The 24,953-nt window shown below is 40.0% G+C and overlaps 1 protein-coding gene across 5 annotated transcripts in view; it reads left to right on the top strand.

Annotated features, from left to right (window-relative positions):
• grik2 (glutamate receptor, ionotropic, kainate 2) overlaps window positions 1-24,953 on the top strand; it is a 296,366-nt gene that overhangs the window by 257,725 nt on the left and 13,688 nt on the right. For 2 of the 5 annotated variants that reach the window (XM_038712330.1, XM_038712328.1), the window contains 2 exons: window positions 18,676-18,926; window positions 19,216-20,685. In XM_038712330.1, the coding sequence (XP_038568258.1) occupies window positions 18,676-18,926; window positions 19,216-19,302 (338 nt within the window). In that variant the 3' untranslated portion in view covers window positions 19,303-20,685. Of the gene's footprint in view, window positions 1-462; window positions 633-740; window positions 1,161-18,675; window positions 18,927-19,215; window positions 20,686-24,953 lie in introns of those variants that run through there. The other 3 variants (XM_038712327.1, XM_038712325.1, XM_038712329.1) reach the window with 2 other exon arrangements.

The following is a 24,953-nucleotide window of genomic DNA, read 5'->3' on the forward strand; positions in this document are numbered from 1 at the left end:
CTGTGGTTAAACGCAATAAAACGAGTGGAATGGACAGAAACGATCATCAAAAATGCTTGCGCATGCAGCGCACACTTCAAATCAGGTAAGACTGAATAAACTATTTTCTTTTGTTGGTATGGATTATGGTTTGGTTACGTATCTAAAGATTTCTCATCCATTATTTTTCTCATAATGCTCATTTTTTTTAGCTCATTAGTTAGCTAACTTTGTTAGTCGTATAACTAGCAGTGAGCTAATTGCTAGCTAACATAAACAAAAGCTGTTGGTGTCGCCTCCCTTTCAACAGTTGTCATAGTTAGAAAGGGAGAGGATAAAGTAGAAGGGCACGTATCATGTGTCAGGTGTGTGTTCAAGTAGTTACATTTGCCAGTTAGTAGCCAAACAAAAGGGTAGCTAGCTAGCTAACTAGGTAGTAAATTAGGCTGACATTAGCTTTAATTACATCTTATTATTTTGTAGGAGAGGCCTCTATGGATGAAGACAGCCCTGACGTTGGCCCCACTGTGTTTTCTTATAAACAGCAGAATGACAGGCTGGGGAAATGTCTTTGTTTGGTTCTGCTTTTCTACGGCTGGAAAGGAAGAGAAAAAGGGAATGTTCAACAGTGGAGCAAGAGGCTTCCTGCCATGGTAAGAACATTCAAATTATGTTTTATGCACCGTACAATGTTCTCTGACTTATCAAACTGCTTTGTCACTTGTCTTTGACACGTCTCGTCTTTCACAAATGTCTTCCAGCTGATGATAATGATCCTGATGAACCAGAGGAACCAGTGGAAGAAGCTGAGGCTATGGTCCCTCAAGCAGCCTACAACAGTCTCAGTGAGACGTTTGACCAAATCAACACTGAATATATCAACTTGAGAAAAGACTAGTGTTATTTTATCAGACAAAACTAAACGAAATACATTTGTCAACGATGTTTTTTTCCCTGACTAAAACGAGACAAAGACGAGACGGCAACAATGTCCTTAAATGCTGACTGTGACTATAATAACATGCAGTATTGTTGACGAAAAATGACAAGACTAAAATGTAATTCATAAAATAAAAACGTTTCTTTCTTTTTGTCAGTAATGAGACGACAAAATATCACAGGCCATATTTTCTCCCTCTAAATTTTCACTTGAACAGTGTGTTCATTCAGCTGTATTTATTTCTTCCTGTGCTCTGAATACTGGCCGACTGGGGCGAAAACATTACTGTACAGTGGAGGATGCAAACTCTGGTGATGAACACAACATGCGAGGGAGAAAGAGGCACTTTGGTGCACTTTATTTGGTCCCATATCAAATACACTGAAGCGGACAAAAAAACAGAGTGCCTGATTACATCGAACGGCAATTAATGTGGTTCAGGGTGCTTAGCTCCCTTTAATAAGACATCAGCTCCCCTAAAAGCATTATTTGTGATATTTTGGGGGGGGTCTCTAAAATATTGACAGCATGCTTTATTGCCATTAATCTCTATATTTCTCTATCATCATGGATCATGCAGAGCGTCAGACTTCATCCAGCCAGAGGGAACGATCACCTGACCGTACGCAGCGGGTCAGTTTCTCCGCGATCTCGTGTGCAGTGAATGGTTTTTGATCGTTCCCTCTGGCTGGATGAATATTACACATGATCCATGTAGGGGGCTCCCCACAGTGCCACACAACTTTCTAAATTCTTCCCTCTTGGAGAAAGGAAAGTTCAGGTCGCAAACACAACATAGCTGTTGTGTGAAGCGTAATTGTAGCAAAATGGCTACATATGATAATATAAATTATTATTATAATAAGACAAACATGCCTGATACTTTCACAGTAAGCCCCAGGCCTACATGCATGCAGCTATTAATGATTCAGCAGTAAGAATCACAGTCGGTCCCCCTCCTCCCCATCAGGGGAAAAAAAAACTGAGCTCCCCCGAAGGCTATGTGTAGTCCGCACACTGATGTGGTTATAAGATTTTTGGAAAAAACACTATGAACTTGAAGCGGCATATCAAGGCTAAGCACCTGGGAATAGAGGTACATTAATGTCTCCTTTGCAATAAAAATGAGAACAAAGCAAACATTTGAATCACATCTCTATTTTGGTATGAGAGATTGTCCAAAATGCTAATCAAAATTATACTAACGAGTGAGAAAATATTTTCTTTTGACTAAAATCTGAAAAACCCAGAATTTAAGTCAACTAAAACTTGACTAAAAAAAATTTAAACAGTGGACTAAATATAACAAAAACTAACGAGGACATTTGACACAGGACTAAGACTAAATTTTAAAATGGCTGACAAAATTAACACTAGAAAAGACTTAAAGAGGAGAATGAAAGACTGGAAGAGGAGCTTCAGAAATCACGCTTCTCATTCTCCACGGTCAAAAACAGTGTGCGGACTGAAAGTCTCATGCTGGACAATCATTTATTAATGGTCCTTGTGAAACTGAGGGGCTCAGTAACAGAGGTACAAAGTTTCTGAAAGCACAGTGTCAAACATTTTAAGGTCTTTGTTGCTTTTAATGGCAAACTTATTGAAATTAATTATTAAATGGCCAGGGAAGGGTGCTGTCCTTTGCCCAAACGTTTCATGTGACATTTTATGAAATGTAGCTGTATAATTTACTACATAGAGAGATTCATAGAGAGATCTACTAACTTGACTGCCAAAGCCCAAACCTGGTCCAACTACAAGCATAACAACACTGTTAAGTACCTGGTGTGAATAACACCTGCTGCTGCAGTTTCGTTTCTGTCCACAGGCTGCGGTGGAAGAATGTCAGATAAGCAGATAACACTTAAATCAGGATTTTTGCACTTGAAAGCAAGAAATGAAATCTTAGCAGAGTTTTGATCAGGGATCAACTTGCTGCTTATGGTGCCACTTAGCGTATACCAAATTTCACCACTTGAAGTTACCTGCTTGTGAAGCAGATTTATCCAGTCTCGTGTGAGAATACCCAGGATAGCCTCTTGGTTGGCATGGTGACTGAGTGTAGTGCTCAATTTCTGTAAATCTGTTGTGCCCAGAAAAAGAGAGAGTATGTCGTGTATGAAATGTCTGTGTGCACGTGTGTGTCTGTCTGTAAAACAATGAACTGACAATTTATATGCTTAATTACTCTGCTCACTTTGAGAATTGAATTGTTTTTTTAAACTATTGTGATTAATTGTGAATCATCTGTGATTTGGTATACATCGCTGTGATCAATTGTGACTGGAAATTTTTAAGAACCTGGTTAGAAAGAATGATCAAATACAGAAAGTTCAAAAATTAATTTGCATAATTCCTACAGTAATTTTTATTTCTAGAAAATATTCACATCTTACTTATAACTAAATTGAACTGCAATGTCACTCAAGGCATGTACTTTTCTTTGGCCTTTACATACATTTATCTTTAAAATAGTCATAGTTTGCTCATTTTCAGGTTCATCATATTATTTAGGGGTTGTACCAGAATAGGTTTATGTAGTTTCATTTTTTTAAAAACACCTGTGTGTTGCACACTCCATTTTAGCTATGGAGTGATGCATCTCCCTTCTAAAAGATCTACTGTGAAGATAGACACAGGTGAGTCAGGTGTATTCATCTACAGCGACTGTAGTGCCAGTTCTGTAACTATAATGAAAGGAGTGTTTGCACATTGTACACTCAATCATTTTACCTAACTCTGGTTTTTCACATGTGTTGCAAAGTACTGGTGGTTGAAGGGCAGGATGTTGGCTGTGGGCTAGAAGTTCTGGCAGAATAAAAGATAAAAAACATTGCTTCACTTTAGGTAAATCCTTCTGCAAGAGCTCTTTGTCTCTTGGGATGCAGTTTACAACCAGCCCCTGAGTTGTCCACACCACAAAATCACAGTACTTGACAGTGTAGTTGAACCTGGTGGTAGTACTGGTGTGACTTCTTTAGTTGGAATGTTTCGTCGAGGCAGAAATCCTCAGTGACTTTGACACCCTTTAGGCCTTCCCTGTATTTATATGGGCATTTGATTTCCAGGACTTCTTCCCTACAGCAGGAACACACGACATTCCCATCTGGCGATGCACCAAGGTGCAGTTCTTCAGGTCGTATCACAAAACCACACAGACTAAACTTTACATTTTGATGGGTTTTGGTGACCTCTTTGGTGTAGCACTCCCTAGCAATTTCCTCCTTGTCTCTTCCCCATTCAACTGCTGGAACCTGGATGTTGGTGTCAAGATAGCGCGTGATTTTGTCCAGGGTGGTTTTGTGCAGCTGGTCACCTTGACATGCAGTATAAAATGTTGTGCTGGTAATCCTGCCTGCCCTGTGAGTGTGCCTGTCTTGGGACTTTGCCTGCAGTTTTGTGGCGGTCTGATCAGGGTGGATGTTTGTTTTTATGTTGAGATAGGCTTCCTCACATTTCTCTCTGCTGTCTGAGCGTACAAGGCTGTGAGTGTCTCTGGCAAATCTGGAGGATGCTTTAGCTCAGACTCAGATGCCGTGTCATTGTCACTGTTTTCTATGCTGGTAGGAACAGCAGCGTCGGGGGTAATTAAATACAGTTCATCTCTAGAAGGTGACAGAAGACAACAATATTTAACCCACGTTCATTTAGATGATTGGCATCTTATGAATATACAGCAAAATTAACAATGTACTTAAGGTGGGTGTAAAGCATTCGGTTTATAGTAGTACTCAGCAGTGATGGAAGAAGTGTTCAGATCCTTTACTTGAGTAAAAGTAATAACACTGAAAATGCAACACTACAAGTAAAAGTCCTGCATTCAAAACCAAACCTTTAAGTATGTAAGAATTATCCGTAAAATATAGTCACAGTTCTTAAAGTAATAGTATTTACTGTGCAGAAAAACTGTCCCTGTTAGTGTTTTACTATTATATCTGATATCCTCGATTAATGTAACTGCTCCATTAATATGTGTTGCAGGTTTTTAGAGGTTTCAGGTTGAAGTACTTTACAGCAGCATCTACGGCAATGCATCACATTCTATGAGATCATTATATGTTTGTAGCATGGCATCCTTCTGTTTTTCACATGCACAGAAGAGTTTGACAAATTTTAGTGTGTAAATTAACTAAAGCTGTCATACAAATGTTGTGGAGATATTTGCCTCTGACATGTAGTGGAGTAAAAGTATAAAGTAGCATAAAATGAAAAGTACAAGTACCTTCAATTTTTGCTTGACTAAATATATTTAAACATATTTCCCCACTTAAATCATCAAGTCCTGCCTGTAGTCGACTGATAGTCGAATCACGTGTGTTTTTGTGCGCAGTGATTGCGAGAGGGGGGCGGGGGAAACACATGTTGGCTCCGCTTTAATCTTGAGAAGCTGCAGAGCTGCAGTCTCTATTTATTCCACTTACACTGTACATTTCCAGCTAAACTGAGGCTTTTTGAAGACCTCTCTCTCTCTCTCTCTCTCTCTCTCTCTCTCTCACTCTCACCTGTCATTCACCGGTCTTGTGCAGAGTTTTGCGTGCACGTCGCGGTTCCTCGCGGGTCTATTTCAAGTAGCCGGCTATTTAAAAACAATAAAATATTCTTTGTGGTTCATCAGCGGAGATAAATTATCTGAAAGTCCCGCGAGGTGCGGAAAACTCGGCACAACACCGCTGAAGATGGAGCTCCGTCTCTTCAGCAAGTGTTTCTCTTCTGCCACTGCACACAAACACGCTACGTCTACACATGTGCACTGACGACCCAGGGTTAGGGCTACAGTGTTGGATTCATTCACGCACTTTAAAAACATTTATTGAAAGATTTATTCTTTTTACATGTTTATTTACAACATCAAACGTTGAAATGTTTATTGTAATTGGCTGTTTATGAAGTTGTTGGGAGAAAACTGTTAGCTCTATGTAAAATCAGACGTTGAGCACCCCCATATCGCCAAAATAGCGTGATCCTTGTTTCGCTGCGAAGCTTCGACTGTGAGATTGACAGTCGAATCAGGCTCCGCCCATCGAATCTTTGACTATTAGGGGTCAGCCCTAGTTTGTATGTATGCATATTATATGATTGCTTTATATTGTCTTGCTTTCTTGGTTGTCTCATATCTGTTAATTTTGTTGTTTGTAGACTTGAGATTCAACTAAGCATTTTGAAGTTTGACTGAACACTTGACTGAGTGAACCTTCACTTAGCACGATAGCTCTGACCACGTCTGGTAGTAATTATACCTTAATTCTTAACTCTATCTTAAATCACTTTGTTTCTCTTGACAAAGCAACAAAGCCACACAGAGCAATAAGATGTCAGACTTTGGATACACAATACTTGGTAGTATAATCGGTGCTGGGGCTGAACGATTTGGGGAAAAAATGGAATTGCGATTTTTGTGCCAGATATTGGGATTAAGATTCGATTAGCCTTTTTTTTTTTTTAGCTTTAGCTAAAGTTCAATATTCACTGCCAGTCTATTTTTGACAGAAACCGTGTCAAGCAGTGCAGAGCACATAAATGGGGAGGAAGTCAGACACAGAACAGCATAGAGAATCAGTCGATTTTCAAAATAAAACACGCTGTGCAGGCTCCCGATCCTGTATCAACAAGAAACACAGTTAAAACAGACAATAATAATAATAATTTAACTATGTAGCTACTTAACCGTGGTTTCAACCAAGTCAGCAAAAAAATATTCTGAAATACTCCATGTGGGAAATGTAGCTTGCAGAGAGCAGCACAAAACTGGCTCACGGAGAGCTGTTATCCGTAGTTGAAGCAAAAGAAAGTACAAATTAACAACATGTCTACCGCAAAGGGCTAAACGCTCCGCTGCAGAAACACTTCAATGTGAGTTGACTCCGGACAAAACTGCGACACTGCCTGTGTCTGTTCGGCTGTAGCCATCGTTTGCGTCTAGTTTAGTTTTTGTTGTTGTAAACTGTACACGCCCTGTGTCCGCTCTGATTGGTGAGTAAGACTGTAACACGAGGTGCATGGCGCTTGTTGTTGGCGAGCAGGCCTGTCACACAAGGACGACAACGGAATGACTTTGTAACTGCATGACTGTTCAGATCACTGTTTAATTAACCTGCATTTTAATCGCCGTCTTCACGATTAGCTAATTGCGTCCTTTAGAATCGCTTAATCGTTCAGCCTTTATCGGTGCGTCGCCAGTTTGGGTCTTTTCATAGGATTTATTCAGTTATACTATAGAATCACCGTCGTCCTGTGGTGGTATGGTGTGCAGGTTTGGTGGATCATCCGGGAATCAAAGATTCACTGAGTGATTTGTGTGGTTCCATGATAGCCTTTATATGACTTTACCCTTGATATCCAGTTTCACAATATTATTTCTCTTTAAGTAGCTTAAAAATGGTCTTATTCCCCACTGCTTTACTGTATCACGTTGTGTGTCGGCTGAAATACTGAAACCCAAGACGCCATGTTTTAATGGCTGCACCATGTCATTAAATGGAGATATTCTTTATGTCCCCAAAATTCAGTTTGACATATATGGTATCTTTGGAAACCCTTGGATCAGAAATCTGCCTTCAAAAGGGACTGTGAGTGTTGGCAAGGTCGTTCGCTGCTGTTTGTGTATGCTCTGCTGGTCAGCCACAGAAGGTAATTTGAGTGACTGTTTTGCTGTTTGCAAAAACAGTAGAGGTAGGCTATATTTGCTTTGGGTGATTGCATTTCCTGACTGATGTGCTCCCTTTAAAGGTTTGCTGGGTGTGTGTGTGTGCGTGAGCACATTTGCCTGTTCGCTTATGTGTGTCCTCATGCATGCCTAGGCGACTGTATACTTGCACAAAACTTACATTGCTGTGGCTGGATACATAACAGTATGTGCATTTTTTCATATTGTATGTGTGTGAACATGTTGTTTGTCACTGAAAGTACGAGAGGAAGCATAAGATGGAGAGGGGAATGAAGGAAATACTCGCCTGTAGCATCTTGTGCACCAAACAGATTGTCGTACTGAAGAAAAGAGGGGTGTTAGCCTCATTACTCCCCGGTGGCCCATTCACATGCAGTCAGAACAAGGTATTTAAATTGCTAATCCTACCCTTTTAGTACCCCTTACCATATGCAGCCTATATTCCCATGTAGTCAGGCCATTTAACATATATCACATTGACTTGAACAAAGAGTAGGTGTCGGCCTGCATTAGTACTTGGGCCCTGATAGACACAGCACTCAGCGCTTGGCAGCTCTCTCAGCTCTATAATGGACATACTTAGTTCACCTCCCAGCTGTTAGTCATCCTTCATTCTAATGGAGTATTTACTATATAAACTTCTACTGGCAAACTCTGCTGATTCTCAGGACAACATCTAAAGATATGAAGGGCTGTTGTTGAACAAATCATGAGCCATATGTTATTTAATTATTATATAATAATTTGATATATTAATATGTTGCCATCACAGACACTTTTCCAGGAGCCCAGAACCCATTTCAAGAACACAAAAATTTCACCAAACCAGCTGTGGTAAAGTTCCTACTGTTCACACGCTGTGTGTCCTTAAGCAAGACACTAAACTCCAGCTGCTCTCTGAGATTGGGCCAGTGCCTTGCATGCTAGCTTGCACTCATTTGTGTGTGAGTGTGTGTGTTAAAGGGTCAGTCAAAGGCAAATTAGATAAAAGCTCCATATAAATGCAGTACATTTAGCCTTTATCTACATTTCTACTGGTAGAACCAAAGTCTAAATTTAGTTGCTCAACTATCGTTCCTGGCCCCAGACAGGCCCCTTCTCTGAGGGTACTATTTGCCCAATGGTCCAGGCACAATCGTGGCTGCATTCAATCAGTAAGAAATCATTGAGGGCCAGTCCAACTTCCTGAAGACTTTGAGTGAGATAAAAAGATGAGCGAACAAGTTATTTGCCTAATCTTCTTCATCTGCACTGAAAACACAAACAATCTGCAAAATGCACTTTTACTTCCTAATTTTAGTTCCAGACTTTAGACATTCTAAAGAAAATCAATACAATGTACGTTTTCATCACAAAACTGGAACTTCTGAGAAACTTTTAGAACCCAAGTTCTATGATTGCATGAAATACAATACCAAATATCATCACTTCTACCACAGCACTACTGTAGCATGTGATAAAATTCTTTCAGCAGACACTGAATTCTAATGCTGTCTTATTAATTTCTTAATTAACCATTGAAAAGCATTTATGTATTTTGGATCAGCTTGTTTTAGCTGTTTTTTGAAGCTTTTTCATTCAGAGGCCCTTGCGTCAAAGAACTGACCATTTTCTAGAAAAAGGTCGAAGGACCTTCGAGACTTGGCGGTAATGTCAAGCTGCAGTAGATCTCTAATGGAAGCAGGTGCCTGACCACGCAGTGCTCTGTGTGGCATCACAAGAATTTTGAATTGAATTCTGAATTTGATGGGGTACAAGTGAAGAGAAATCAAGATTGGCATCACACAAGAACTTTTGGAGGACCTGGTCAAAAAGCTTAGCAGCAGCATTGTGCATCCACGCGATGCAGGGATGTTTTGCTGAGGCAAGTGAAGAGGAAGTTACAATAATCAGGAATAATTTCCACCTTATCTTGACACAAAGCGTCTGACTTTTGGAATGTTTCTCAGGTGAATTAAACGCTTAACATGTTGGTCCAGAGTCAGAGCCTGGTTCATAGGGCACCTACATTTCTTATGGAGGATTTAACAGAACAGGTAAGAGACCCAAGACCATCAATTATCTTAGGGACAAAACTGGAGCTGAAAATAAGAACTTCTGTAATCTGCCATCAAGTTCTTTATGGACTATGGATTCTGTGCAACATCACAGAGATGCACACGCAACCAGCAGGCAGAAAGCAGCACTCTGCCTTCGCGGCACCTCAGTTTATACGACAGATCTAGCAGCAGTGTTGGGCAAATTACTCAGAAATTGTTTTACTTTTTACTTATTACTCATTTAAAAAGCAACAATATTACTTTCCTACTTACTGGTTACTTACTTACAATTACTTTCAACCACCGCACCCCGTCCTTAAAGTGACGGGGAACCTGTTCAGCAGTGCGTTTTAGAAATGAATCCACTTTACTGGAACAATAATTAACCTGAGGAGTCAACAAGCAGCCGAACTGAAAACACTGCAGCCTCTCAGACTAGAGGATGCTGCATCATATGAGCTATGGATATAAGCTATTAAAAATGACAAAAAAACAAAGCAGGTCCCTCCCGACATTTTAACTGATCGCGTATTCATAACAGCATCAATGAGTATGATTTTTACAAAGCATAACGTTTTTTAACGCCACTGTCTGAGATAAAAAAAAAAAATCAAGCAAGTGCCTCGACTTTTGAACTAACGTTAATGTTTTTCACATGCATTTATAAAAGAAGTATTCAGTGTTTTTACAAAACACAAAACGTTGATTAACGCCACTCTGTCCAGCCGAGTGGACTCTTCACTGGCGGTAACGTTAGCTGCCAAGAGTTTCTGTCTACAGGCTAACTTTCACATTTCTTAGCAGATGCTTTAATACAAAATTGTTCGCAGTTGAAAGCTTTTTGCTGGTCTCACGAGATTTACTGAAGACCATGTTCTTTGCACCTCTGAGTGTGACACAGTTAGGCCTAAAGGCAGCACTTACAGCTGTGGAAAGAACGCCTCTCTCCCTCGTTCTTCCATTAGCCTTTTGGCTAGTAGCTGACTTGAACAACATTTACGTCCGGTTTCGCTAACCTGCAGCACGGTCACGCATGTTATATTGATATGCGAAATGAAACACAAACAAACGGATCCATCTCTGAAATGGCAGTTTATTATTAAGTCAACAAGAATTTACAAACAATGCGTAATCAGCGTTGATTACCGCGGTACAGCTTTCTGACCGGCTAGCGAAGCGCTTTTGCCCCCTGGCTGCGCGCAAATCCGGCAGTATATTTATACGAGAAACCCGTCTGGATAATTTGGGCAGTTATTTAAAACTGACAGTATAGCTGTGTTTTGGGGCTTAACTGAGATGTAAACTTGAATATCATCTGCTAGCAGTCAAATGAGATACCATTAAAGTGTCTTAGTATTTTCGAAGGGGGAGAATATACAAGGCTAGTCAGTCAGTCTGTCTGTCAATCTGAGATATCAAAGAGAGTATATATGTATTTCCAACAGGTCATTAAATGCAGTCACTGCCTGTACTACTATCACAGGTTTAATTTCCCCATTTTGTACAGGCAGCTTGTGAAGCCACTGTCACCTCCTCTGCCTCAGTCTCACAAGCCTCTGTATTATTCCTGATCCTTCCCTTCTCTTTGTCTCTGTCCCTGATGACTATCAATCTTCATTTAGCTTCATTAGACTGCATTAATCAGAGTATGGGGGAGGTGTCTGTGCTGCTTGTCAGCAGGCTGCTGTGCTCCCAGTTGTCCCTGCTGCTGCTCGCCAGGCTGTTCGAGCTTCGCCTCATGAACAGGAGGGGTCCTGGATGCATGTAGTGATGATCTGAAGAGGTTTGAGCCTTTATCTTAAAATCTTAATGTAAATGACCCATAGGCTCATCATGGATCCATAACATGACACAGCTGGTTCTGATGAAAACAATGGGTGGAGGTAGGTCGCTTTTTAAATGATGACAGCAACAATACGATTCAGAAACAGAGGTCATGGCGAAATCATGTTGGTTGAATAAGGGTAAGCTGAATTAGTTAGAGACAAGAAAAGAAATCATGTGAAAAGTGGTCTTCTTTTTTCCCCTTTGATAGGATTTCACTTGTAGATTTAGGTTCTAGTAGTTTCCTGATGGATTTTCATGTCAATGTTTTTTTTTGTACTTCCACATATAGTGTTTTGTATAAAATAAAAACGGTGCCGGTTTGCTAAACTAACAGCCTGCGTAACATGCTCAACTTGTGGCTCAACTAGCGCACAAAATATGGAAGTCATGCGGAGAAATTCATCAAAAAATAGTAGGATTGTATTATGGAAAGGTTCTGGTTTTGTTTTATTTATGTTTTTAGGAGTAATGCCTCCTGCAATAATGGATATGGATGACTACTCAGAATACTGACATTAACTTCTTTAAAAGTAAAGAAATTGGATATAACATGAAAGCCCATCAATAGACAAATGAGCAAACGACTTACAAAATCCATGCCAATATTGACTGTTTTGAAACTTCATGGGTTAAATTATCACATAATGTGCCCGGGATGGGAGAAAGGAATACGAACAGGTCCATGTAAATGGGTGGATGTGTTTTATAGTGTTTTAGTTCTATTATTAATATAATTATCAGCACCAGTCATTTTCTGTACTAATGCTTCTTTTACTGTTTGTATTTTCTGTGTGGATATTGTGTTGCAATCAACCAGACGCTCCACCCAACTCAAGATAATACCAATAGTAGGCCTACTGTATACTTACAGTACAATAGATTACATTTTGACATAGGTTTATTGACCTAATTACTACTAGTACTGAATATGATCTTTTGCATAGTCACTTTTTAAAAGATTTACAAGTAATAAGATTTATAACTGCATTCCATAATCATTTATCAACTCCTCCACTTCTTTTTAAAATGTAATGATTGATCTCTGAAAACAGATGATGCTAATAGTAAAGGGCAGACTGCAGACTGTTGAAATGTTGGTTTCTAACTCATCTTTGACTTTGGCTTTAGAATTTAATTTAATTTAATTTTCACAGTACTGTACACATCAGACAACAACAGCATACAGTAACAACATACAATGACAGACAACACTCCACTCTCAGGCCCGTCCAGTGAAGCCTGTTGTTTAAGGTGACAATGGCTGCTGGGACCAGGCTTTTCCCAAAGCCAGCCCTCCTTCACCTCAGTGCTCTGTATCTGCGCTGGAGCTGTAGGGTAAGATGATGATTGAGTGGGTGTTTGATGTCCTGTGCTATTGAGGTTGCAACGGGTGCCTTCATGTTTAAGTCTTCTATATTGGGTGTGGGGAGATAAATTATCCTGGCGGCGGTGTTGGTCATGCGTGTTAGTTTTGCCCCATTAATAACGGGTAAGATGTTAAAGAAGCAGGTGCAACTGTACGAATGGATGGGCTGAATAATGCTCTGATACAACAGGAGGAGGAGATGCTGGGCAACATAGAGTCCTGATTTGATGGCTCCTGAATCCTCTACTGACCAGCTAAAAGCCTGGAAGGAATTTATACAGGAGGATATTTCCTTGGATGACTGGGGTGTGATATGTGCTGAAGCACACAGACAAACTGGGAATAGGAGATTAAGATTGCTACAATTGAGTACAATTGTGATGCACACACCACATAGGTTACATCAGTGTACATGAGTTACATGTCAAGAAATAAATGGAAGTGTTCGATTGCCTTATCATGGAAGAATATCCACGGGAGAGCCAAGAGCTTAGGGAAATTAGTAGTTCTTATGCTTTGGAGAAGATAATTTACATTCTGAAAAGGTAAAGTGAAAACTTTGATAGGGTTTGTGGCCCTTTTTACTCAACTGTTAGGGGGTGTTAATGTGTCAGATATGCTACGAATAGATGACAATGGGAATCCATCACATATCTGGTTACATAACATGATCACGGATTTGCTAAATAAATGACTACATAGTAGTGTTATAGTACTTGAGACACGGGATTTTATTTCAAGACCATAACTTTGGGAATATCAATAAATTGCTTTTGAATTGTCTAATTTGTTAACATCCTAACTTTGATTGGAAGTAAAACATATTGCTTCAAATGGCACCAATAACCCTAATTAACGACCGCCCCCCCTCCCTGCGATGCTTACATTTGTATGTGGGTGTTTTAATGGGAAAGTGAATTTTCAGATCACTTTGTGAAGTACCTATGATCTCGTTCCACATTTTATGCAGGGAACTGGTCTTGGTCTTGACTCGGTCTCGCCCTCCCTCGGTCTTGGTCTCGACTGCTCTCAGCCCCTAAAAGTCTTGGTCTTGTCTCGGTCTCGATAAACTCTGGTCTTGGTCTAGACTTGGTCTTGACTACAGCACTACGACATAGCACAGAGACATTTGCTGGTGATCATCTGTGGGCCCCTTTCAATCACATCTTAAACTTATGTGACTATGTGCACTTTCTAATGTTACCTGTTTGTATTTTCTTCACCCACTTGTGTACATAATAGTTCCATGCTTATCTTTGTTAAGCAGCGTGTTTGGAACTGTGTTTGTATTGAGAGCCACCAGACACTGGAGGCAAATTCCTTAAATACGTAAAAATACTAGTTATTTTAACCCAAACCACGATCTTTTCCTAACCCTAACCAAGTACTTTTTGTGCCTCAACCTAACCAAATTGCAATGTTTCACAACTTTTAACAACGTGCCGTTTCAAAAATGGGCGGTGTTTGGCAATGTTGCCAAGTATTACTAGCTTGACCGCAGAGCCCTAAACGTCTAAAAGCGACGCTAAAGGGCCTTAACCGAGCGAGTCAGGAGTGAGAATGATCCTGCCAGAGAAAAATTTGCTCAAAAACAGGGGAAAAAGGAACTATTAGCACTGACAAAAATATAAGGAAATTATCACACAATAAAATATTAATATATATAATTATTAGATACCTATTAAAAGAAAAATCATAAACCAACCAGTTTACTCTGGAATAAAACCTGTATGACAATTCTCCTTCATGACTGGATACAAATCATCTGAAAATGTTATATATAAAAGAAAAAGTGTGTCCAATCTTCACAAATATAGCCCCTGTTTTATTTGTTTTTTTAACTAAATTCTTCTCATAGCAGGAATTGTGATACGTGATTGAGGAATAACTTAAAACCTTGTTGGAGGAGCTTTTACATTCCAAGATGACAAAATACATTTCTTTACATTGTAAGTCATCACAATGATTATTCTACATTTTCTCTAGAGATTGATTGGACATGGTATTTAAAAGATAAAGACACAGACTAAGATTACTCCCAAAGCTAATGTCAGAAGTAATATTTTATGTACATGACAGGAGTGTGGAGGAGGCCCGTGCGGTACGAGGGGTCTGATTATGGGAGTGAAGAGTAGAACTTTGAATTGAATCTGTTGAGTTTAATTAAAAGTTTCTAAGGACTTTGGATGATGATGTAGCATAAAGAATGTTATTGTAGTAGTGGTGTCTGGCTGTGACGAAGACATATATCTGAGTTTTAGCATAAGAAAAGGAGAGAGAAGGGCATTGATTTATTGGATAAGCACAACTAGCTGTTGTGGTTTCTTGTTCTAAACCAAAGCTGATCATGTGACACTGCCATCCTTAGGGCCAAAAATGTTCTCTCGATAAAAAGTTTAATTTCTTTTGATAGCGATAATTATCACGTAAGAATCAAATCGTTCTTTCTTTCGAGTTTAAAGGCTGATTTTTGCTCCTGAGTGAAAGTTGAAGAAACCTTATGGTTAATTGTGGATCACTTCACAAATTGGAGGTAGAACATTCAAAGCAATGATGATAAAATCTTTGTAAACAAATATGCACGAGTAAAATTAAATAAAAGCTTTTTTCAGTCCTTTTTCCTCAACAAAAAAAAAAATCAATAAAAAAAAAGTCCTAATTTGTGTATGATTATGGGGAATAAAATCAAACATTTATTAAATATTTATTGAACATTTGTTATATTTGAAAAAAATCATAGCGCGATAATTATTGTTATTGTTTTATTGTCCAGCCCTATGCCTTAGGTGACTAGGTGGTGACCTAGGTGACCTTAGGTGGTGTTACAGAGCCTAGAAGTATCACACCTGAGGCCGGCCTCCCAATGCCATCTGGATCTCTGGAAGATCTGATGCTTTGCACTAAACTTTATAACTAATAAAAAACACTTACCAATGAAACCCTGTTGGCACATTTTCAACTCAACAGATCAGAAGGCATCAGATTGTTCACCCGTTTCATGCTCATGTGAATGTGGGTTGCAACACTTGCCAAAATCGTGGCTGGCACAGTGTAGCACAGGGTCTGACTGTATGACACAGTGTTCATGTTTAGCTAGCCCATGATATCACAGCTGAGGTCTTTCCATTTGTTTTGATCAGGCAGAGCTGGCCCAGTTTCAAGGCTGCCTGTTTCTTTGTTGTAGAGGGTGATTTATCTGACACACGTTGGCTTGTTGTTCAACACCGGAGCTGAAGGGAAGGTATCTAGTGTAGATGGCAAAGAATAACAAGAACACGATTCACATTCGCCATCACCATGGTGATGGATGCTTTTGAAACATGGTGGCTGGCTTACTCTGAAAAAAGGAGTCAGATACCAGAAGGCCCTGGGTAAGGATGAAGGACAGAAGAGATGTTAAAGAGCCACACTGCCACAAAGGCTGATCAGTGTCACTGTTTGGGATCTTTTGGGTCCACTACATAACAGTGCTGCTAAATCAGCTCTGCAGCCTAACTACTAATAACATATATCATTATTCCAGCAGCTAGCTAATCTGAACACGACTTCCCCCTGTGGGAGATTTCATTCTAAGGGTTTAAGATGATACTTTATTGTCACATACACATGTTGCAAAATTCATTCTCTGCATTTAACCCATCTGACAAGGGAGCAACTCCAGACCTTTTATTAGTGTCTGGTCAATGGCACTAACTTGAGAACCTAACATGTTTTTGATGGTGGGGGAAACCGGAGCACCCGGAGGAAACCCACACAGACACGGGGAGAACATGCAAACTCCACACAGAAAGGCCGGGATGACCGGGGTTTGAACCCGCGACCTTCTTGCTGTGAGGCCGCAGTGCTGCTTTAACATCCTTATTGATCATGTGACTACAGGGGACAGTGCTGAGTGCTTTACCTGAGTGGAATAAGGGAGGAGAAGAAAAAACTGACGGGGGGGGATTCATTGAGCTGTCTGCAGACGTCTCACATTAGCAGACGTTAACTTATTAAAACGTAACAGCTTACAGTAAAAACATTACCACAGATTAACAATGACAACCACTCTTAATTAAACCACTATACAAGCAGAATGAGTGGAAATATGAGTCCCGTAGATGTATTTTAGGTTCATTAGTTTAGTGTTTTTGGTTCTGTGTGGACAATTAAAGGGTAATGCTAGACATTAGCATTTACAGTGTTCAACATGTACAATGAAATATACTGAAATGTAGACTGGAATGTGCTGAATGCTCATTGAAATATAATGGGGTTTTGAAATACACACATGCACAACACAACAAAATAGATTTGTTGTAGAAATTAAATTGTAGAGCGTTTCTTAAAGCAGTTTCCCCCTTTTAACAAAAAATATGTTACAAGACATAATCATGATCTAATCATTATAATAAAAAAAATGTATAGGTTCAGGTTACTTTATTTATACCCGTAGGTAAGGATGTAGGTTTGACAGTGGACGAGTCATCCTCTCAATATTTTAAACTACACAGACAGTAGACAAAAAACAGTAGATAAACATAAGAGAAGTACTCAAGGTTCCAATCATCGCTAAAATAAGTAAATAAACATTGCTTCTGTATCATCTGTGTAACTTGCAAAGCTGTTTTTATAGTGCTTTGTTCTGCACTTAGGGACTATAAACCTCCATCCAGAAGGAAGAAGCCGATATTCACTGTGCAAAGGTTGGGAGTCATCATTTAAAATGGAGCTGGTTATACGCTGTAACTGTCTGGTGTACAGGGACGCAGGGTTAAGCTGTTAATCACCATTCAGCCCACCAGATCATTTAATAGTTTGGCTCAGAGAGTTTCTGTTCTTTAAGGAAATGTTTTCTAAACCATGCTACCAAAGAAAAAGACTAAATCGGTTCAATCAAACCACGCTAGAATAAGGTCATCATGGTTTAGTCAGTGATTCCTCAAACATAACTCATAATTTGGTCTTGGCACCTAATTAATCATTGTTTAGAGAAGATATTTTGGAGAAGAATTTATTTAAACGTAAAATTAACTGGAATCATGGTTTTAAATTGTTGAACAAACAGTTGGATTAAAATAAACCACTTTAGTTAAATTTGAGGCAGTCTCATCATTTATTTTAATAAATAATTTAAATGAATGTAAACCTTAAACCTGAAATTTCAGAGATCTGTTTGTTTGTTTGAAGGACCAAATTAGTAGGGTGAGAATTAATAAAACCATTATAACCTGATAACAACATGTTAGCCTGGATTAACCTCATCTACACCTAAAAGGCAACAATGAGTGTCTCTAGATCACAACAAAAACCCTCAGCGGAGTCATTCCACACATGTTCAGTTACTATCTACAAACCAAGTCTTCCCATTCCCTGAATTACAGAATACTCAACAAGTTGTGGATATTTTCATCACCCAGAGCTATTTACTGTGCAGCGATCCATCATCCATCTAGTCATCACCCTCCTGCTGCACGCTCGCTGCATGGTGCACACAGGAGGGAGAAAGGGCATGCTGGGAGAAAATAGTTCATTAGTAGTTTATAAAAGAAAGGAAAACAGATTCTTAAAATTTTGATTGTAGTATTTTACTCAAAATATATTTAGTACCTGTTTGTTTTAAACACGGGTACTTCAAAGTTAACATGTCAAACTGTCTTTGCCAGTTCTGCCATTTCTCCACACCACACTGACTTTTTTTCATAATTATACCTGCTCGGTCGAGTGGGAAGTTTGGAAATCTGAGGTTTAAGTAAATAAGACAAAGTCAATATTCAATAAAAGTGTCGATCTGTTTCCTTCACTCTTTGATAAGATAAAGACACTGATTCAGCCATGCTGGTTGCTCACACTGACCTCACACTGTCTTTTGGTCCTTCAGGCTCTCCGTACAGAGATAAGATCACGATTGCCATCCTGCAGCTTCAGGAGGAAGGAAAGCTGCACATGATGAAGGAGAAATGGTGGAGAGGAAACGGCTGCCCAGAGGAGGAGAGTAAGGAGGCCAGCGCCCTCGGGGTGCAGAACATCGGAGGGATCTTCATTGTCCTGGCTGCTGGACTCGTCCTGTCTGTGTTCGTGGCTGTGGGAGAGTTCCTCTATAAATCCAAACAGAATGCACAACTTGAAAAGGTAAGAGATGCCTCTGACATTCATCTCTGCTTTGCTGTTTAAATCAATGATAGCAGAATTTCTGACCAAAATCACATATGCCACGAGAGGCAGGATCATGGCATAGACAAATACATCTTTAAGTGCTAACAAAATGAAACTAAATATTTGCTAAATATTTATTTTTATAATTTCTAACACCTCATTTAAAGGAATATTTTTGCCAATTTGCGGAATCTCACACTATAATGACAGTACTATATAATATGCAGTAAGATAAGGGTTGGTTTCTTTGCATTTATTCACTTAGGCCCAATGGCGACAACGAGATAAGAAACGTGAGGAATTCTGCTGTCACCATGGACCCAAGCTAGACTTTAACCACCATCTCAAATGACCTCAAGAAAAACTCAAGAACCAATTTTCTATTGTAATCTAATATGCCCAAAAACTTCCAAAAACTACTGAACTGTTATCCTGACACTCCCAAGGGAATGGGGACATTGAGACAGTTTAAAAAACTGGGAGTGCTGGCACACATACACAGTTGCATACACAAAAGTTTGCTCAGCTGCATGGCCCACGTCTTCAACAGCCACATCCACTAACACAGGCCTCCCCACTTCTGCTGTCCATTTCCACTCTGCAAACTGCCATCCTGCTTGTACTGTAACCAATCTTCACTAGTCTAGATCAGTGAAGTAACACAACACAAGACTGTGTTGTTTGACTAGAGCTTCCCAGCAAACATTCTGACACTAAATTGTCAGAATTAAGAACTGGGGTTCTTAATGTTTATGTGCTAAAATGCATCCATGACTTGCAGTCATACTGCTTCCTGGACAGCATTGTATTACAACCACAGACTATACAACAAGTGACCATGAACAAGCAAACATATCCGGGGAGGAAAAAAATATTTAGCTGTATCTGCTAGTGCAGTCATTTGCCTCTATGCAGGAAAGCTATCGAAAAATAACATTCAAAAATAACAAAATAATGCGTAGCTGACCAGATGCTATAAAAAAAAAGCTGATAAACGGAAAGGTTTACTATTGAGTTTCAAGTTAGTGAAACACAGATTTCTGTGTAATAAATTCTGCTATTGGCAACATTTATGATTCATGATTAAATATTTTCACCACAATTTAGAATATGTACAACAGCACAGATTTGACATCCTATTAAAACAGACATTTGAGTTTGTTTGATTAAATTAAAAAAGTTTAAGGTTATGGGAATAAAACAGCTACATTTTAGTGTGAGTCTACAGTTAAAGGATAGTGCTGATATTAATGATATCTTGTGTCTTATCATCAACAAATCCATTTGGAAGGACCAATATCTCACTGGTGAGCTGTGGTGATATTTGGTCTATGTAGTCCACACTTTCACTTTGATGGTGTCCATAACCAAACCTGCAGATTTCTGCACTCTGACCCTAGGCACTGCGGGCTATAGTTTGGCTATTCCAATTGGTGCCCAGTGAATAGGAGCATTATGGGTATGACGAGAGACACTTACTGAGCATTCAGACCAAACTCAAATTTAATCCTTGCAACGCTTTCCTCGCGGGGGTTTTATTGCTGGATTACTGCCAAGTGTTCACACACAACAAGATAATGCGAATAAACAACTCGCGATTACTACAGCTGTGAACCCAAAGTAAACATTTTGCTGTGATTTAATTGCAATAAACGGATCAAACTGATGCCGAAATAACGACAACATGATGCAGATTTGTTTAACATATGAATTCATGCTTTGTCAGGTCTGTCAGCAGGACAACTTCTTAAATGTTTGTTTTCTGAATGGAGTTTGGATCGATCAGGGCTATGCTATGCTAACTTGGTCACAGTAAAGTACAACGACAGCTGGAATAAAGTTACAGACACAGATTTTCTGAACTCGCCAGGTAGTTCAACTTCCTTGCTTTCTTTTCTTCAAGCAATGTCCAGTTTTGTCCGGTTTTTATATAAATGTGGAAACAGTGGAACTGGATGTGCACGGAATCTAGCTGCTGAGAAGCTCAATTGAAGATAAATCAACATTGTAATACCAAAAACTAAAGTAAAAAGTTAATTTAATATAAGCAGTTCACTCTGAGCTCCTCCAGCGGTGCAGTTGTCAGAGCAGAATCCAGACCGACTACGGGTGTTTATTTGTCCAAAAGCTGCAGTGCTGCTCCCGGCTCTGTCCTTGGCTTTTCCCCGCAGCTTATTAGCTTTCCGTCGGCCGTACTCTCCACACAACTGTCTGAAGCCATCGGTGACGTCCTGATAATCTCAACGCTGATCTATCGCGACTCAGCGTCATGCAACTTTCTCGCTCAAGTTGAAAATTTTCATCTCACGAAGGCCTTCGTGTCGCAGGTAGTGCCCCCTCTGCCCGGCCGACAGGAAATTGTGGCTGCCTGCGTCTTTGCATTGACTTTGTACTGTATATAAACGCACCGCCCCCAACACTCACTTCGCTTTTGGTCTGAAAGCACCTTTACACGATATTGGGATCACAAGATCTAGACAAGAAAAATGTTTTAACACTATTTATAAGAAATCTTCAATGCCAAATTATATTTTGAGCATTAAGCACATAATTTCCTGCATTCTCCGGAACTTTTTTACACCAATTTCTGCCTTTTCTGCATCAATTTGTGGTGGAAATACAAAATTTAGGTGGCAGGTGACAATGCCGTGCAGCTCTCAGGCATTCTGTGTTGCTTTCAGATATGTTTCTCCTGTAGATCAACTTTTCTCAAGTATTATCATCCCCGCTGGATGAGACACAGAGGTAGAAACCGAAAATAACTGAAACACTTGTAAGCAGGCAGAAATTTCACCACAAATCCACACGTTAACTTCAGCACCTCTAATAAAGTGCAGCTCACAGTCCCAAACAGAGCAAGTTTGCACTTCAGTTTTTAGATGTTTATATTGCAAAACTCTAACAATTACGTTACCGTTCACAAACTGGCTGAAACTCACAGTGTGAGGGGGTTCACTTGATTACTTTTACAGCATATGCCGGTATCACATCAGCTGTGTGGTGATAATTTGCGAAGTGAGTCAACATTATCAGTTATACATTTGTTTTTCATTGCGTGAGCAACCCAGGTTCAACAGCAAGGTACAATGATAAAATAAATACATTAGCAAGTATTGTGGACATGAAAGACTCTATATGTCATAGAAACGAGGCTGAAAATTGTTCCTTAAAGATACAGTACACCACACACTTATTTGACAGAAGGAGAAACTCTGGGATATGTTTTTGACTTCAAATAAGGAATACATTTAGAAATGTAACATAAAACAATTAAATCATAAAAACATAATATGCAAAAAAAAAGGAAAACCTGCCTTCCGACTTTTGTAGACTTTTTTTCTACAGTGATGATCAGGAAAGAACCTCAAAAATAATGGCTCAGACTGGCTGATATTAAAAAAAAGAGGCCAATACTATCCCGAACAATAGCTTGATTTATTTGGTCCAAATTTTGATTTAAACAAATGATGATCCACTGTGTAGCTTGTGCAAGGTACAGTCCAGTGCTAATTAGTGTCAGGCTAATCTGTGAAAATGAGCCACATATTTTGTTTCATTGCTCCAGGCTTCTCATATAATTGAATACCAACTACTTTTACAATATGGGGTTGTTTTCTCACCAGGATGCTGAAAGTGTCAAGTTGAAAAATGTGGTGCTAAGCATCTCTTTGTTGTGTTTCACATGCTTGGCAGTGCATACCCTGCAATTTGCATTTTATAATTACTTCTGTTCTGTAACATTAGAAAGGAGCAAAAATAGCAGCTAGTCATTTTATATAATGGGATGAGCCATTCACACTCATATAGAATAGAGGAACTGTTAATGGTATTTTCAAAGGTTAAATAGACATGTTAATGCCATATGTGTTTTTGAGATTACTGCATTAAACAGATTGTTATAACACAAGAAAATATACACTTGTTAAAATTTTGAGGAAAAGTACTAATAAATATTTGTTAACTTTACAAACTATAGACATCTGTAGGCTTGTCATTTTTATTCATCTACCAAGAATGTGACTTCTTTTCATTGTCTTTGTCTTAAGTGCATTCCATCGTCACTGCTACATTTTAAAATGTTTGGGAAACATGCTAGTTTGCATTCAGATCCATAGGCAGATAAAAATAGATCAGTTTCGTTTCTGTGCACCCACTACAGAGGTAGCTCTGGTGGCTGTTTCTCCCATCAAAAAAATCCAATCCTTCCAACAACTCCAAAGCTGTCTTAAGCACTATTTGGGCGTTTTCATCTCAGTGCGTCATTACCAACGCTTTCAGACAGCGTGACAAAGCGTAATTATTTTACGCTGAAGGTACCCTTCAGCGTCTGTATGAAATGCCAACGTTTGCTACGTCACAGCAATACAAAGGAGGCTAACCCTACCTTTACAACTGTAGGGTAGCCGGTCGACATGCGTAAAGTAGGGTAGGGGGCTTCAGGGGGTTGTCAACACATTTAACACGAACATAGCTAGCTAGTTAGCACTTCCGGTCTGTGTGAGACGCCCCAGAGTGTTGCATACAGACGCATCTGGGAGCATCTCCCCGTCAAATAACTACGCTTTGCCACTTTTTCTGAAAGCGTCGGTATTGAGATGAGAATGGTCTGAGAAGTGTAAGTGGGTAATAACCATGTTCCTCGGTAACTAGCTAAATTAGAGGAGGCTGGTCTTAAATAGACATGGATATTCCGTAAAACTCAAACATGGTGCTTAGATGGTATCTTTACATCACTTAAATATCACTTGGCAAGATTGCGCCTCTCAGGGCAGCCGTGGTATTTTGGTGCACTCCGTTTGTTTTGTTTATGTTTGCTAACTTAGCTTTCTGCTGTGATACCCGGAATCCTTTAACCAGAGAGGAGCTCATTAACATCAGGGGAACAACACCAGTGAGGGGGTGGGGAGGGTGGGGGTCCAGTACACCGCACGCCGCTACCGGGAATATTTCTTTCCAATGTGCGCACACTGTGCAATAAATTAGACAAACTTCAGCTACTGGTGGGGAAAAGACTTTTATTCATCTTCTGTTCTGTGCTTCACGGAGACGTGGCTGTGTGGATCAATACCGGACTCCATGCTGCCGCTGGCTGCTTCCAGATCTACAGAGCACACAGTGACAGAACTCTCCGGCAACATTAACAATGGCTGGTGTACCGACGTGACAGTAATTCAGCAGCACTGTTCTCATGACCCGGAATATTTACTGATGCACTGTAAACTATTTTACTCTCCCTGCTAGTTTGCTAGCTACTTTCTGCTCGGTGATTACATTCCACCGCAAGCCGACGTGCACAACGCACAGCGCACGCTGGCCGACCAGATACTGTGGGTAGAACAGACATTCCCGGAGTCCTTAGTTATTGTTATTGATGACTTTAACAAAGGAAACCTCAGCCATGAACTCCCCACAGACAGTTCATAAAGTTTCCAACCAGAGAAGAGAACATTTTGGATCACTTCTACACCACAGTAAGCAGGTCACGCCGTCCCCCGAGCTCCACTGGGACACTCTGACCATGTCATGGTCCTCCTGATTGCTGCATACAGAAAGAAACAAAAAATTGTTAAACCTGTAGTGAGGACATCTAAGCAGTGGACCAGTGAAGCTGTAGAGGACTGTTTGGACTGCACTGACTGGGATGTTTTCAGGACTGCAGCTACAAACCTAAAGCCCCCCACTCCACGAACGACTCATGCCTTGCCAGCGAGTTGAACCAGTTTTACTGTCGCTTTGAAAGAAAATGGGACAGACCGGACACCATCCCCATCACACCACTGATCGTCCACCATCCCCCACCTTCTCCCCTTCTCTTACCATCCTGGAGAGGGACATCAACAGACTGTTCAGGAGGCAGAAACCTCACAAAGCAGCTGGGCCGGACTCTGTCTCCCCATCCACCCTGAAGCACTGTGCTGATCAGCTGTCTCCGGTTTTCAGACATTTTTAACACCTCACTGGAGACATGCCATGTACCAGCTTCACCATCATCCCTGTCCCCCA

Source organism: Micropterus salmoides, unplaced genomic scaffold, assembly GCF_014851395.1.
Source record: "Micropterus salmoides isolate LMB-PRFRI ecotype aquatic unplaced genomic scaffold, ASM1485139v1 Ms_hic_scaffold_11, whole genome shotgun sequence".
NCBI lineage: Eukaryota > Metazoa > Chordata > Actinopteri > Centrarchiformes > Centrarchidae > Micropterus > Micropterus salmoides.